Source organism: Frieseomelitta varia, unplaced genomic scaffold (assembly GCF_011392965.1).
Source record: "Frieseomelitta varia isolate USP_RPSP 00005682 unplaced genomic scaffold, Fvar_1.2 scaffold_154, whole genome shotgun sequence".
NCBI classification, from domain to species: domain Eukaryota; kingdom Metazoa; phylum Arthropoda; class Insecta; order Hymenoptera; family Apidae; genus Frieseomelitta; species Frieseomelitta varia.
The window spans coordinates 81,915-95,183 of record NW_025109239.1 but is presented as its reverse complement, the minus strand read 5'-3'; the positions used below and the strand labels follow the sequence as shown (position 1 = coordinate 95,183).

The window sequence follows — 13,269 nt, the reverse complement described above, 5'->3', positions numbered from 1 at the left end:
CCCCCCCCCGAAACAAGAAGCATTTTAAGCCTTTGCATCCGCAGTAACGCGAGTTTTCGCTTTTGGTATGTTTCCAGAACAGCAGAAACCGGAGTTCGACCGCGGGAGGAACCAGGAGTGCGCCGAATAAATGACGTAAATCCGAGGAACGGAAACGCAACGTCACTCGCTAACTCGCAACCCCCCTTCCCCCCTACCGGACCTCCCCCACTCTGCCTTTCTCTTTTACCGTTTTCACGTCTCTCCTGTCCCATCCCCCTTTGCCCGATCCAGCACACCACCACCACCGACACTACCGCCGCCGCCACCACCACCGCCACCACCACCACCGCCACCATCGCCTGACCCCTCGTCGTCGTCGTCGTCGTCGACCACTTACCGTCTCCACCATCCGACACACAACCGGACCTTTGACCCCCTGCCTCTTTACCCGCTTTGTCGCCTACCGCCTCCTCTTGTGCTTACTCTCAAACCAGCTCCAACCTTCCAGCCGCCGCCGCCGCCTTCTTCTTCTACTACTTCGTCTTCTTGTTCATCGTCTCCCCCCTTCGTTCTCTCCCTTTCGTTCCCACACCAACGTACGACGTTCCGACGCTCCGACGTTCTGCACCCGTCCACCATTCCTCAGGAACGCCACGCCATCATTGCTCTTTATCTCTCGCCCCTTCTCCGGCAGGCGCAACCGTGGCTAAGGTGACCCTTTCGAAAAATTCGAGAGCTCTGTTTCTAGCTCCGTTCTCTCTTACGGCCTACTACTACTGTTACTACTACTACTACTACTACTACTAGTACTATTACTACTACTATTACTATTACTATTACTACTACTATTACAACTACTACTATTACTACTACTACTGTTATTACCTCCTTGGAGTCGTCCTTCCTCGTCCAAGTAGACTCAACAGACACGAGACACACACGGCGTTAGCTTCAGAACCGGCTTGAAGGACACCACGACCGGCTTTTTTGACACACAGACACACGTACACATACACACACAGAACACACGTACGTACGTATATATATGTATATGTATATACGTGATATATATTCATATATATATATGTATGTGAAACGTCTGCGACAAAACTCGAATGCAGCAACAACAACCAGCCTACAACATATTCGATAAGGAGCGAAAGAAACGCGGCTAGAGAGCACACACACCCCCGTTGGTCGACGTTCAGCTTCTCTCGAAGGCTTTCAAGCTTTGCCCAAAACTACCACTACCACTACTACTACTACTACTACTACCACCACCACTACTACTACTACTACTACTTGCTCTAGTTGCTAAAACGCGGCTTCTAAACGCCTCGCCGAGTTCATCGCGCCAAGACGAACGAAGGATTCGGAAGCAAGAATCCCGGTAAGAAAAATATACCGGTGAGAAGAATCGAAAAGGAGAGTGGATCCTTCCGCGCGCCAAGTCGCTGAAACGCCTAAGATCTTTGAAGCCAGAGCCTAATCGCTGACAATATATACGTATATATATATATATATATATATATATATATATACACACACACACACACACGTGTATATATATATTATCGGCCTCTTCTACTTCAACCACTTTCTTTCAATCGGCGAAAATACCTTCCTCTGCCTTCATTTCCTCGAGTAGAAGGGTGCAACGCGTTCCTCCTCCAGCCAATCGCTTCGACGTCGACGCTGCATCATCGGAGAAAAGGGCCGGACGCCTACCAACGCCCTAGGCTCGAGTCGGAAAAATCGAACGAAACGGAAAGGAAACGGCTCTCTTTCTCCTTTGCGCCTAACCAGCTGAAGCTCTCACGGCGTTACGACTCAACGTGCTACGTACGGATCGATAGCAACAACTGTGTTTGATAAAGAGCAGCCAGGCGATAACGGTGTGCGTGTGTGTGTGAGAGATCATCGACGGTGTCTAAATATAGCTTTAGAGAATTGCCCGTAGAGAAAACCGGCGCTGACAATCGCAAGCCTTTTACGCTACACACGGTGTTCGATAATACGCGACAACGAATATAGTAGGCAGTTAAAAGAAGCAAAAAAGAAAAAAAAAAGAAAAAAAGAAGAAGAAGAAGAAATAGAAGAAATCGAGAAGAATTTTAGCTCTCGAAGATTTTACGGATCAGTCGAAATCTTTGTTGCGCGGTCGTCCGGTTTATACGCGAGTTTTTAACGTGATTCGTCGACGAGGAAGATTCGCCGAGCTCTTGGAAGATCATCAGTTCGCCGCGGGACTCGTTCATGGGACAGTAAGGTCGCACCGTACTCAAAGAAATACTTCTTGCGAAAGGTACCACTATTTATCATTGTATCAAAGCTCGTGGCACTTGCAGGGATTTCGGATGAGCTGACGGATGGCTGTGAGTGTGATTCTGTCGTGAATAACGTTGCCCGCAGAAATTTAATTCGGTTAGTCCGGCCTAAGAAGTGTCTGTGTTTCAGCCCCTTTATGCCTTGAGTTACATTGCGTCTCGATAGCAATTAATATTTACGCCTCTAAGAAATTACTTGGTTACTCCAGTGCCTAGTTCGCCACTCGTCATGAACGCGATTCGACACATCTACCCGGGTCCAACTTCGTCAAGTTTGAGTCGAGATTGAAATTCTCGTCGTTTTAGCTATTACAAAATCGTTTCGATTCGAGGATCGAGGAACGTTCGTATCGTCCATACGGAGTCGCGCCATTGACGGGAAGACAAAGGGGAACGAAAGCGGACGCTTCGTAGGTTACAATTCATCGGTCGTGCGCGTGAATGAAAGGCCTGGTGTGATTGAAAGCGGAAGCAATACGTGTCGTACGATAGTCGGTAGTCTGAACAAAAAAAAANCAATAATTTCTTTCCAGTGATATCATACCGACGAGTTCAAAAAAAAAAAAAAGCGACGAATTATTGTGTATATACGGTCACTCGTTATGGTCCGCAATCAGTTGCCAAGTGATTAACTCCATACAGTACTGGAAAATCGTCAGAGTATTTCGACAAATGAGAAATTCGCTGGACAATGTTAACGAGGGACACGAAGGATATCAAATATATTATCAGAATCGTTTTATGTTACGTTGTTTTTAATTATATATATTATTTATGGCGATGTTAATCAAACAGTATTGAATTCAGCAAAATATCAAATTTATTATCAAATATTATCAAAATCGTTTTGTACGCTTTGTACATTATATTTAATCATATTTATTATATTACATTTGTACATTTGTCTTATATTTCATGTTATATTTATTTATCGTACATTTTATGATGTCTCCTTCTCTTTGAACAAAATCATCAATCTTTCTTAGCAAGACGATCGATTGGCTGTCGAACATGGCGATGTTCATCAACCTGGTATTAAATTCAGCGAAATGTATTGTGAAAATCGTTCTTTGTTTTATACGTTATATTTAATCATATTGCATTTATAAATGTGCCTCATGTTTCGCGCATTGCATTTATATTATATTTGACGTTTTTACATTTTACCTCCTTCTCTTGAAAATAATCGATCAATTTATAACAAGTCGATCGATCGGCTGCCGAACACGGCGATATCAATCAAAATGTATTGAATCATCAGCAGCCATTTATCTCGAGCATTAAATCGTCACCGTTAGCAACGTTCGCGTCGTAGATAAAAAGAACCAAAGACGTAACTTCTTCGTACTTCGAGTTGCACAACGCTCCGCTGGAAATCTGGCTCGCTTCATTCCCACCGCACGCAGCTTTATATCTCTCTACCTTTGATCGTGAGTCATCGTTACGATCCGATCCCCATCGTCCGAGGCACCATCAATTTCAATCGTGCACCTCGAGCAACCGAGAATCGATAACAAGATCGTCCGATGCCCACCGATTCAGTTCGCAGTTTTTCGAACTCTCGATTCGTCGTTCGCGTCGATGAAAACTCGTCGAACGCATGCGACTCACTTGGCTCGCGACTCGACTCGACTCAACGAGAGAGAAACGGACGGATATTAGGCCCCAATAACCTGATTCTCGTCGCTTTATTCTCATCGCGCGTACGCGCTCTTGGACACGTTTTTCCAGATTTCCTCCCGTAAGGCGTACCGATCGCGTCGTTCCTTGCACGCGAGCATACGTGCTCGATCTTTTCCCAATTCCTACGATCAATCTTTGTACTTCGAAGCTATCGAATGCTCCGAAAGCGAAAATATGGGAAATTTAACCCTTTGCTCTCGATTGTCTAAACTTAATCTTTTGTGCGGTCGAATGATGCCACGCACGTCGAGAACGTTTTTTCGCCTCAAAATTGTAATATCTTCTCAGTTTTAAGTATATTTAAAGTATATGTAACCCAGGCAAAACAAATAATAAATTTATTACTTCTCAATAATTTCTATACAGTGATACCATATCTACGAGTTCGAAACGAAGGCGACGAATTATTGTATACGGTTTGGTCACTCGTTATGGTCCGCAATCGGTTGCCAGCTCAACTGGTTAAGGATCACCTATAATAATGTCGTTTTCTGACACTGTAGAAAATTTTATTTCATTTAAAAGTTAATACAGCTTTAATCTGTAATACAATTTAACAATAAAAACACTAAATGTCAATGTATTTAACTAGAATATGGGTTATATTAGGCATAACATTGGTTATTTTATAACATATTATTATAGCATAATATATGTTATAATAAGTAAAATTATATATTTAAGTGAAACAAAATAGGCAAAACAAATAATAAACTTACTACTTTTCAATAATTTCTATCGAGTGATGTCATACCGACGAGTTTTCGAAAAGAAAGCGACGAATTATTGTATACGATTTGATCACTCGTTATGGTCCGCAATCAGTTGCCAGCGCAAGGGGTTAAAACTAGCCGACAGTTCCTCTTTTGATCATTTGCTGATAATTATAACGAACGTACACGTATTTGATGTTTCATATATATTATCTGCCAGCAATTTATTTACGAAGCATCACTTCAAATAAAATGATACAGCATTGGAAGAAATAATCGTTCAAATTATTTCTTGGCATTTAATACGAAATTTCGAATTGATTATATCTTTCTGACGTGCAATATCGTTTAAATTTAAAGCAATCAGCGGCGTGCATTGATTTAAAGTTTGCTAGAACTAGCATAAGAGTTAATGATATAGTTCCAATCTTTGGAAAAATAATATCCTCCGCCATATTTTAAACTTTCGTTAGAAGTAATAAGAAGTATGTGAATTATTGAGTGTTAATTGAAAAAGTGTCACAGAAGAGAAACGGTCTTCAGAAATTTCTTCTTTTGAAATTCTTTTGTTTTTCTCACGTCGTTATTATAGCTTTCACTCTAGACGTCTGTTCGGATCTTACATTATTATATATCGCATCATACAACATCAAATAGCATACGTTCATTATAATTATCGGCAAATTATAAAAAGAGGAAGTCCTGGAGAACTGTTGGCGAGATTTAAGATGTCCCCTCGATAAGGAAAGCCGAGTGCAAAGATAGGCATTTAATAGCTGTAGGTAGGACATGCTGCATTTTGCGACAGGGAAAAGTAGAGTTAAATACTGGAAGTAATAAAATAATAAAATAATATAATAATATCGTAATGTAATGTAATAATACAATATATAATAAAATAATAAAATACTGCAATAAATGGAAAATTCATTGTATACATATTTTAAGTAAAATAATAAAATAATAAAATAAAAAAATAATATAATAATATAATATATAATAGAATAATAAAATACTGCAATAAATGGAAAATTCATTGTATACATATTTCAAGTAAAATAATAAAATAAAAAAATAATATAATAATACAATATATAATAAAATAATAAAATACTGCAATAAATGGAAAATTCATTGTATACATATTTCAAGTAAAATAATAAAATAAAACAATAATATAATAATATAATATATAATAAAATAATATAATAATAGAATAACATAATTTAATAACAGAATATATAATAAAATAATAATAATGAAATAATGAAATAATAAAATACTAATAATAAAATAAATGGAAAATTCATTGTATACATGTTTTAATTAAAGATAAATGGCGATGTGATAACGTTGTTGTATGTAGGAAATTGTACGCAAAAGTTTGAAAACGGTCAGTTTGACCGGTGGTGAAAATTGGAGTAGGATTAGCGTTGATTTTGATATCTACTTCTATCGATACAAACGGCTGCATTGCGTCTGCGAAAAAAAAAACAAAAAAAAAAACAAAAAAAAAAACAAAATCGACGCAGCTCGAGCTGCGTTCCGCCGTTTCAAGATCCGGTAGATAAGTGACTGTGCGCCAAGGAACGCTTTATTTCGCCCCGGTAATTACGTGTCAGACGCACTGGCTGCTCCGTAGCATGCGTTTTATGGCGTTGTTTCGAACTCCTTCGGAACGTGATATAAGTATAAAGCTACGTTGTAAAAGCGTGCACGAGTTATATTGTCGGTTGATACGCCTCGTTATGAAAGAACCAACGTGAGAAGAACGCGCCAAGTTGATCGTGCCACTCGATCGAATATGTGTGAAAATAAATTTCGGTCGTACCTTCCTAACCAATAGTAAGAAAACAAAGTTGTGAAAACAAAGCGATTGTTAACGAAATTATATTGTAGAAATCGTGGAAGACGTTTTAACCCCTTTGCCTTGCGATTTTTTTTTTTTTTTCAATTTTAAGCGGCAAGCATTGCTTATTGATACTGTATTATACTTTAATTAATTATATTATACATACACTTTATTATATTATTATTATTATGTTATACTTTAATTAATTTAAAGTATCGAAATATTCTATGTTTATTTATCATTGTTCAGTTTGACGAAATTAAATTTAAAATCTGAATTGAAATTTCATAGGTTTACAATGTACTTTTTCTTTTATATCGAGGCCATAATTTGTGCTACGAGCACGATTTGATATTGTAATCGTGGAAGACGATTTTTAACCCCTTTGCCCTGCGATTTTTTCTTTTTTTTTTTCAATTTTAAGCGGCAAGCATTGTTTATTGATACTGTATTATACTTTAATTAATTATATTATATTACATATACTTTATTATATTATTATTATTATATTATACTTTAATTAATTTAAAGTATCGGAATATTCTATGCAATTTTTATTCATCAATGTGTTCAGTTTAACGAAATTAAATTTTAAAATCTGAATTGAAGTTTCATAGGTTTACAATGTCATTTTTCTTTTATATCGAGGCCATAACTTGTGCTACGACTCGATATTGTAAGTCAAAGTGTTAAAGAAAGCGAAGTCTTCGTATTCATTCCTCTCGAGCGTCTAATTGAAGAGAGCTTTTTTTCGCTGCTTAGAAGCTTTCGGTTCAATTTTAAACGCTGTTAATCGCGCGCCGTATCCGAAGAAATTAAACGAGACAGCCGCATAAAAGTCTCGCTTCGTGATATCTTATTGTTTCGTTCAATTGATCACCCGCTTTCCACCATCTCGCCGGCGAGAAGTAGGAAAATATTCATGAAAACGCTCGCCGGAGAGAGCGTGAATCGAACAATAAAGATATTAATTAACTGTTAGCGCGTGGTTTCGGTGAAATTTCCGCCGCCAGGAGAGAGATGTTCTCGAAAGGCGGTAAGTAACAGATCCGACGATGGATTAATCCTGAATCTGCTCCGGACCTTGAGACCTTTCATAGACAGAGATTACACCTACTTTCGAACGCGATGAATTACTCGGATTAACGGAGACTTGGGCACGTGAAACAAACGGAACACGTCTCACACGCGACAACACAACTGTCACGCGTTTCGCGTTTCGCGAGCGTGTACGCGATTTAACGTCCACTTCGTGTTATTTTCGCTGAGGAAAGTTTCTCTTGCTTTGACGCAATTTCGTATCCTCGCCGGTGCAATTGTCGCCGTTACATTGTTCAAAATCTCTAGTGTCCAACACTTTGGATTCACTTTGCCAACCGCAGATCTTTGGACTCGTTCCGTGAAAGTTACATTAAAATCTATGAAATTATGAAATTTCTGGGTGTCACGTTTCCCAAACGTTGACGAAAGTATATCTATGATTTATTCTAATTTATACTTTTGATCTGACGTATTTATTACACCGGGGATATGGGAAAATTTTCGTATTTCCCCGCAAATCGGTAACGATCCTCGCTATATTCATCCGTATTTAATCGTTGCATTAATGAGAAACGTAATTGAAGAACTTGGATTATATAAACGCCAGTTATCGAGAAATTCATTTCCGCGGTGTTAAGCAAGTTTTCATTTCCCTGGCTCTCCCGTTATTATAAGCGGAGAGATAGCCACTGGTAATTATTGTTCGAAAGATTTATACGTACAGAGTGTGTTGTATTTAAATTACACTTTTCAATTTTTTATCGCTCTTTTTAACTTGAACTTTTTGGACGTCAGTGTCGTTTTAAAGTCAGATACATTCTTTACGTAAGTGAGCACTTTACATATTTTTTCTATCAGCTAAACGATGCAGTAAAAAAAAAAAAAAAAAAGTACATAATTGTACGATGAAGAAATGTGCCTTTATACGCTCGAATTGCTGAATCTTTTAAACATTAGTCGCAATCGTAAATGAATTCATATCGTAAATGATAATATAATTTATCATAAATGAACGTCATATCGATCTTTTCTTGCGCTGAGAAGAAAGATCGATTCTACTTCTTATTTATCGGAGACACTATTTCATTATGAATTACTGACTAAATTTCGATGTGATTCAAATTCAAGCTACTAAAATTGCACATTGTGTCATTGACGATATTAATTACTAGAATTACATATTATATCATTGGCTAGAATTATTATGGACGATATAATAAACAGTAAACATGTTTATTTACATTTATTATTAGGTTCTCGATTGTCGTGTCTCGGCCAAGGTCTGCGATCTCGATAGAGATAAAATTACACATAAAACTGACATTTTCAATATCATATCTGAATTTTTTCATACATCTGAACGTATTTTTTTCAGCTGAAAATAACCTTGAAATTCCGGAAAAAAATGACTTTGGAAAAAAAAATATATTTACCAGTTATTGTCCATTCGTGTTAGACGAGTAACAATATTTGTTGCATCGCCACAGTTCGAAAAGAATGAACCACCCTATATATATATATATATTTTTTGATTAGATATTAATTACCGGAATCATATATTATGTCATTGACTAGAATTAATATTATATCATTGACGATATAATAATTAGCAACGATATAAATAACATCGTTATTTATTTGCATGTTTATTATTCGGCTCTCGATTGTCGCGTTTTGGCCAGTATACATAAACAGCGAGATTTGACGTTTGGATGTTTGTTTTGTGTGTTTGGCCAGTGTGGCAGCGGCGGAGGGTCGACGGAAGGCGTCGTCGGGAGCGTCAGTGGGAGCGGCAGCGGCGGGAACAGCAGCAGCGGCGGTGGCATGGACTGCATGCCCCTACGTCCAGGCCCGTTTCACTATCTGATAAGCGAGCAGGCCAAGTCGTTGATCGCCCTGCAGGAGCTGCAGAATGAGGTCGGCGCCCTTCTCGAGTTCCGGGACCTCGTCATCGAGACGTTCCCAAACCTCCGGCACAAGATGGCCGCGACGTCATCCGCCGGAGCGTCCGTGATGTCCTCGTCCTGCACCCAAAACTCCCACATCCCACTACCGTTGTCCAGCAGCCCGTCGTCCCGAAGGATCAACGAATGGGAACCCGGCAAGATCAGGCGGCGAGTGCCGCGCGAAGGCGGCGGCGGCGAGTCGTCGTCGTCGTCCTCGTTGCCGAGGAGCCGCAGCAACTCGCACAGCGGTGGCACAAAGAACAACTGTAGCGCAACGGTGCAGGACTCTGGCTTCAGCACCGAGACATCTTCCAAGGATAGCGCCTCGACGGCGATAGCACCGAGGCCGAGCAGCCCTCGGCCGGCTGCGGTCCTCGACGAGGCGGAGGACGAGCTGTGGAACCTTCTGGACGTGATCCACCGCAAGGGGATCCGACTCAGAGAGGAGGTGGAATGTCTGCAAGGTCGTTTGGAGAGCGTAGCGTCCGAGGACCTGGCCTCCACCGACATCTTGGATGCCGTGAGGAAGGTCGCGTGTTTGGACGGTGAGAAGACAACGACGATCGGATCGAGGAGCGAGGGGGAGAGGGGGGAGGAGGAGGAGGAGGAGGAGGAGGAGGACAAAGAGGAAGTCAAGGACAGTGATTCTCAAGTGATAGCGCTGAGGCGAGAGAAGGAGCAACTTTTGGACAAGGTGGCGGAACTCGAGGCCGAGACGATATCCAGCCGAGCCAGGGCGCAGGAGCTTCAGTCGGAGTTGGCCGCGTTGTCTGCGTTGAAAACCGGGCTGGAAGATCGACTGCGGGCTGGACTGAGCGACGCATCCACGTCGGACAACATCTTCGTCCAGCCGGGCGCGCAGAGGCTGCAGCCCATTGCGACCGCGTTGCCTGTCGTCTTGTCGCCAAAGAGCAACAACAACCTCAGCAACATCAAAAGCAAGTCGTCCGCGTTCGCGTCGGTCGCGACGTCGGCCAAGGCTCACAAGAGCCGCTTCCGGACGAGGACCATAGAGAAGAACGTTCTGTTGGACGTGACCGCTCACAACGAGGAGTTGCGCGACATCGACGTCGAGGCGAGCGTGAACGAGAGGAGAGCGCGGCTTGGTGCGCTGGATTCCGTCCTTGTGTCACCTACCAGAGTCGCGCACGTTAGGGACGTCGACTCGAAGAAGATCGCTGCCATCCTACGGGAACATTCGCCTCTCGTTCTGCAGCGGCATTTAATCACTACTACCGTCCATAATCAGGTGAACGATCGTAACGCTTTTCCATTTCCCACGAGGTGTAGTTGAGTTGTAGTTCTCGCGGCTCTCGTTCGTATTCTTGGATCAAAATTGTAAAATGAAGATCAATTGCTTCGTAGGTCCTGCAAAAGAGGTTAGACGAGGTACAGAAGAGCACGGAAACTCTGTCGGAACGATTGGACAAGGCACGGGAAGAGAACGACGACCTGCGTTTCCAGGTAATATTAATCTCATAATGTTTAGACAGTGATGTTAGATACCTTTTTTTCGTTTCCAAAATTCTGACACGCTGACGCACGGTTCCAGTTGGAGGAGAGGAACATCGAGTTGGAGGGCACGCGGGCGCGCGTCCGCGTGTTGGAGAGACTTCAGCAACGGCCGCCGACGGAAGCAGACCCGGAGGCGGACGGTGATCAGCCGAGATGCGAGCAGAACGGTCTCGAGCCAGGAAGCAGCACAGAGTCGGCTCGCGATCATCATCAAGCGGTCGAGGTAAAACCGTCGCCTCGACGGCGTCCTAGTCGTATACCTTTGCCCGGTGCCACGACGAAGGCAACAGCGCCCAGACCACCCAGCCACGGAAGGAACGACAGCAGGGAGTCGTTAAAGTCGTTGACAAGGCCTCCGCGTGATTCTAGTCGCGACAGTCACGGCGGCAAGTCCCTGTCGAAGGCTCGTGACTCGAATCGGGACTCTCTCGGGAACAAAAGCCTGACGAAGAGTAGCAACAGCAACAGCAACAGCAGCGGCAGCAACAACGGCGCAGGCAGTGGGAATAGCAACGGGAACGGTAGCAGCAAGGAGACGAACAGGGAGTCCCTGAACAGGTCCCTGCCGCGTAACAATTCCAGCCGAGACTCCTTAAACAAATCCTCCTCGCTGTCCCGCGCCCGAGACTCGCTGGAGTCTAACAACCTCGGCACGTCCTCATCCCCGGGGACGACTCCTCCTCGACGACCGCCCGCTCCTGCACGCCGTTCCTACAGCCTGGCCCGCGCGTCAACGTCCGTTGATACCGAGAACGGCAAGGTACGATCCCTAAAGCAATATTTTTGGACCAACTGGCTGAAGTCATCGTTGTCCAACGGCCCGATCTAGTAGAGAGTCCATCAGTATCCTCTTCTCCAGGATGGCCACATATAGTCACACTGTGTTAGGGATATCTGCTGCTTCCAATTGCGGCCCATCCCCCGTCGAACTGAAGTCCGCCTCCTACGCCTCTCGGACCTAACTGTAACTTTTCTCCCGTCTCGACACGCTGACTTGTGCTCACTGTAAAAAAAAGAAAGAAAGAAAGAAAGAAAGAAAGAGAGAGAGAGAGAGAGAGAGAGAGAGAAAGAGAGAAAGAAAGAACGAACGAACGAATTTCTCTAGATCCGAGCGAAATTTCTGCAAGTGCCAGTGAGCGTTCGCGAGTCGATTTGAATAAAAAAGCGAAACAATTGTATCATTGGGAAGATCAGCCGGGTGCGAGTGAGCCAAGATTAAACGATCTGCTGCCGTGCGGGGAAGAGCAGAGAGAAACGGTCTGCGAAAGAGAAGAGGGAGGATAAATTGAGTCGATAGGAAGAGCAGCCCCACTGGACTTTGTGTTAGTCCCTAGCCGAAGGAAAGGAGTTCCACGGTCTTCCAGGGCTTGGAATTATGGCAATGGTCAACATGAATAACCTACTGAACGGCAAGGACTCCCGGTGGCTCCAGCTAGAGGTTTGCAGGGAGTTCCAGCGCAACAAGTGCACCAGGCCTGACACGGAGTGCAAGTTCGCCCATCCACCAGCTAACGTCGAGGTGCAGAACGGACGGGTCACTGCTTGCTACGACAGTATCAAGGTAACGAACAACACATTGTGTTACATAATCGAGTTTTCACCTTTCCGGGGTTCGTCGCCCGATAATCCCGGGCTTTCTGGCTACTCTCTGTGGCTGCCAGAGCGTTGTTTATCTTGTGCCTTTCTTTCCTTCCATCTTCTGCACACTATACGCATTTACTTTATTATCATGTCGTCACGTAGGTACATGCGTACGATTGCTGCTGTCTTTGACCGTTTTAGTGCCACGGGCTGTTTGAGAAACCAAACGTAGATTGGATAAAGTGGCGTGCGAAAAATGCCAAGGAGCGCAATGATAAGTGGATAAAGTAGAAATTGTCTATTCGTGCGCGTGGCTTGGGTTTAATTGAAAAGGAAAGTAATTAGAAAAGGGAAGATACGATCCACGACGATATGGCGCGATAATCGAAACCAAGCTCATTGTAAATTAAGTATCGCGGACCAAACACGCTGCGGCACTGTTTGACACGCGAAATTTGAACAGCGCGGTACCACTTTCTTGCCAAACAATAAAAGTCGATAAAGTAGAAGTTGTCTATTCGTGCGCGTGGCTTTAATTGAAAAGGAAGGTAATTAGAAAAGGGAAGCTTCGATACGATTGATGACGATATGGCACGACAATCGAAATCAAGCGCATTGTAAATTGACCA

At 42.8% G+C, this 13,269-nt stretch overlaps 1 protein-coding gene and 1 long non-coding RNA gene across 4 annotated transcripts in view; both read left to right on the top strand.

The window, feature by feature from the left end:
• LOC122536171 overlaps positions 1 to 12,431 on the top strand; it is a 31,482-nt gene extending 19,051 nt beyond the window's left edge. Inside the window, exons 2-3 of the long non-coding RNA XR_006308351.1 lie at positions 78 to 2,287; positions 12,249 to 12,431. This is a non-coding gene — a long non-coding RNA (uncharacterized LOC122536171). The remainder of the gene's footprint in view (positions 1 to 77; positions 2,288 to 12,248) is intronic.
• LOC122536155 (stress response protein NST1) lies at positions 9,336 to 12,120 on the top strand. 3 transcript variants are annotated; one of them, XM_043668312.1, is made up of 4 exons: positions 9,336 to 10,121; positions 10,158 to 10,793; positions 10,910 to 11,008; positions 11,097 to 12,120. In XM_043668312.1, the coding sequence occupies exons 1-4, from the start codon at positions 9,423 to 9,425 to the stop codon at positions 11,886 to 11,888; spliced, it is 2,226 nt and encodes a 741-aa protein (XP_043524247.1). In that variant the 5' UTR covers positions 9,336 to 9,422; the 3' UTR covers positions 11,889 to 12,120. The 3 variants fall into 3 exon arrangements, with proteins under 3 accessions (XP_043524247.1, XP_043524237.1, XP_043524228.1); XM_043668302.1 differs by having other exon boundaries at positions 10,152 to 10,793; XM_043668293.1 differs by having other exon boundaries at positions 9,336 to 10,793.
• Positions 12,432 to 13,269: the final 838 nt, after the last annotated feature.

Bases quoted from the DNA above. Each gene is read 5' to 3' on its own strand.
- LOC122536155 (XM_043668293.1), top strand. From the start codon at position 9,423: ATGGACTGCATGCCCCTACGTCCAGGCCCGTTTCACTATCTGATAAGC. The intron at 10,794-10,909 runs GTGAACGATCGT...ATTGCTTCGTAG, and splicing joins CTACTACCGTCCATAATCAG to GTCCTGCAAAAGAGGTTAGA. The intron at 11,009-11,096 runs GTAATATTAATC...GCACGGTTCCAG, and splicing joins ACGACGACCTGCGTTTCCAG to TTGGAGGAGAGGAACATCGA.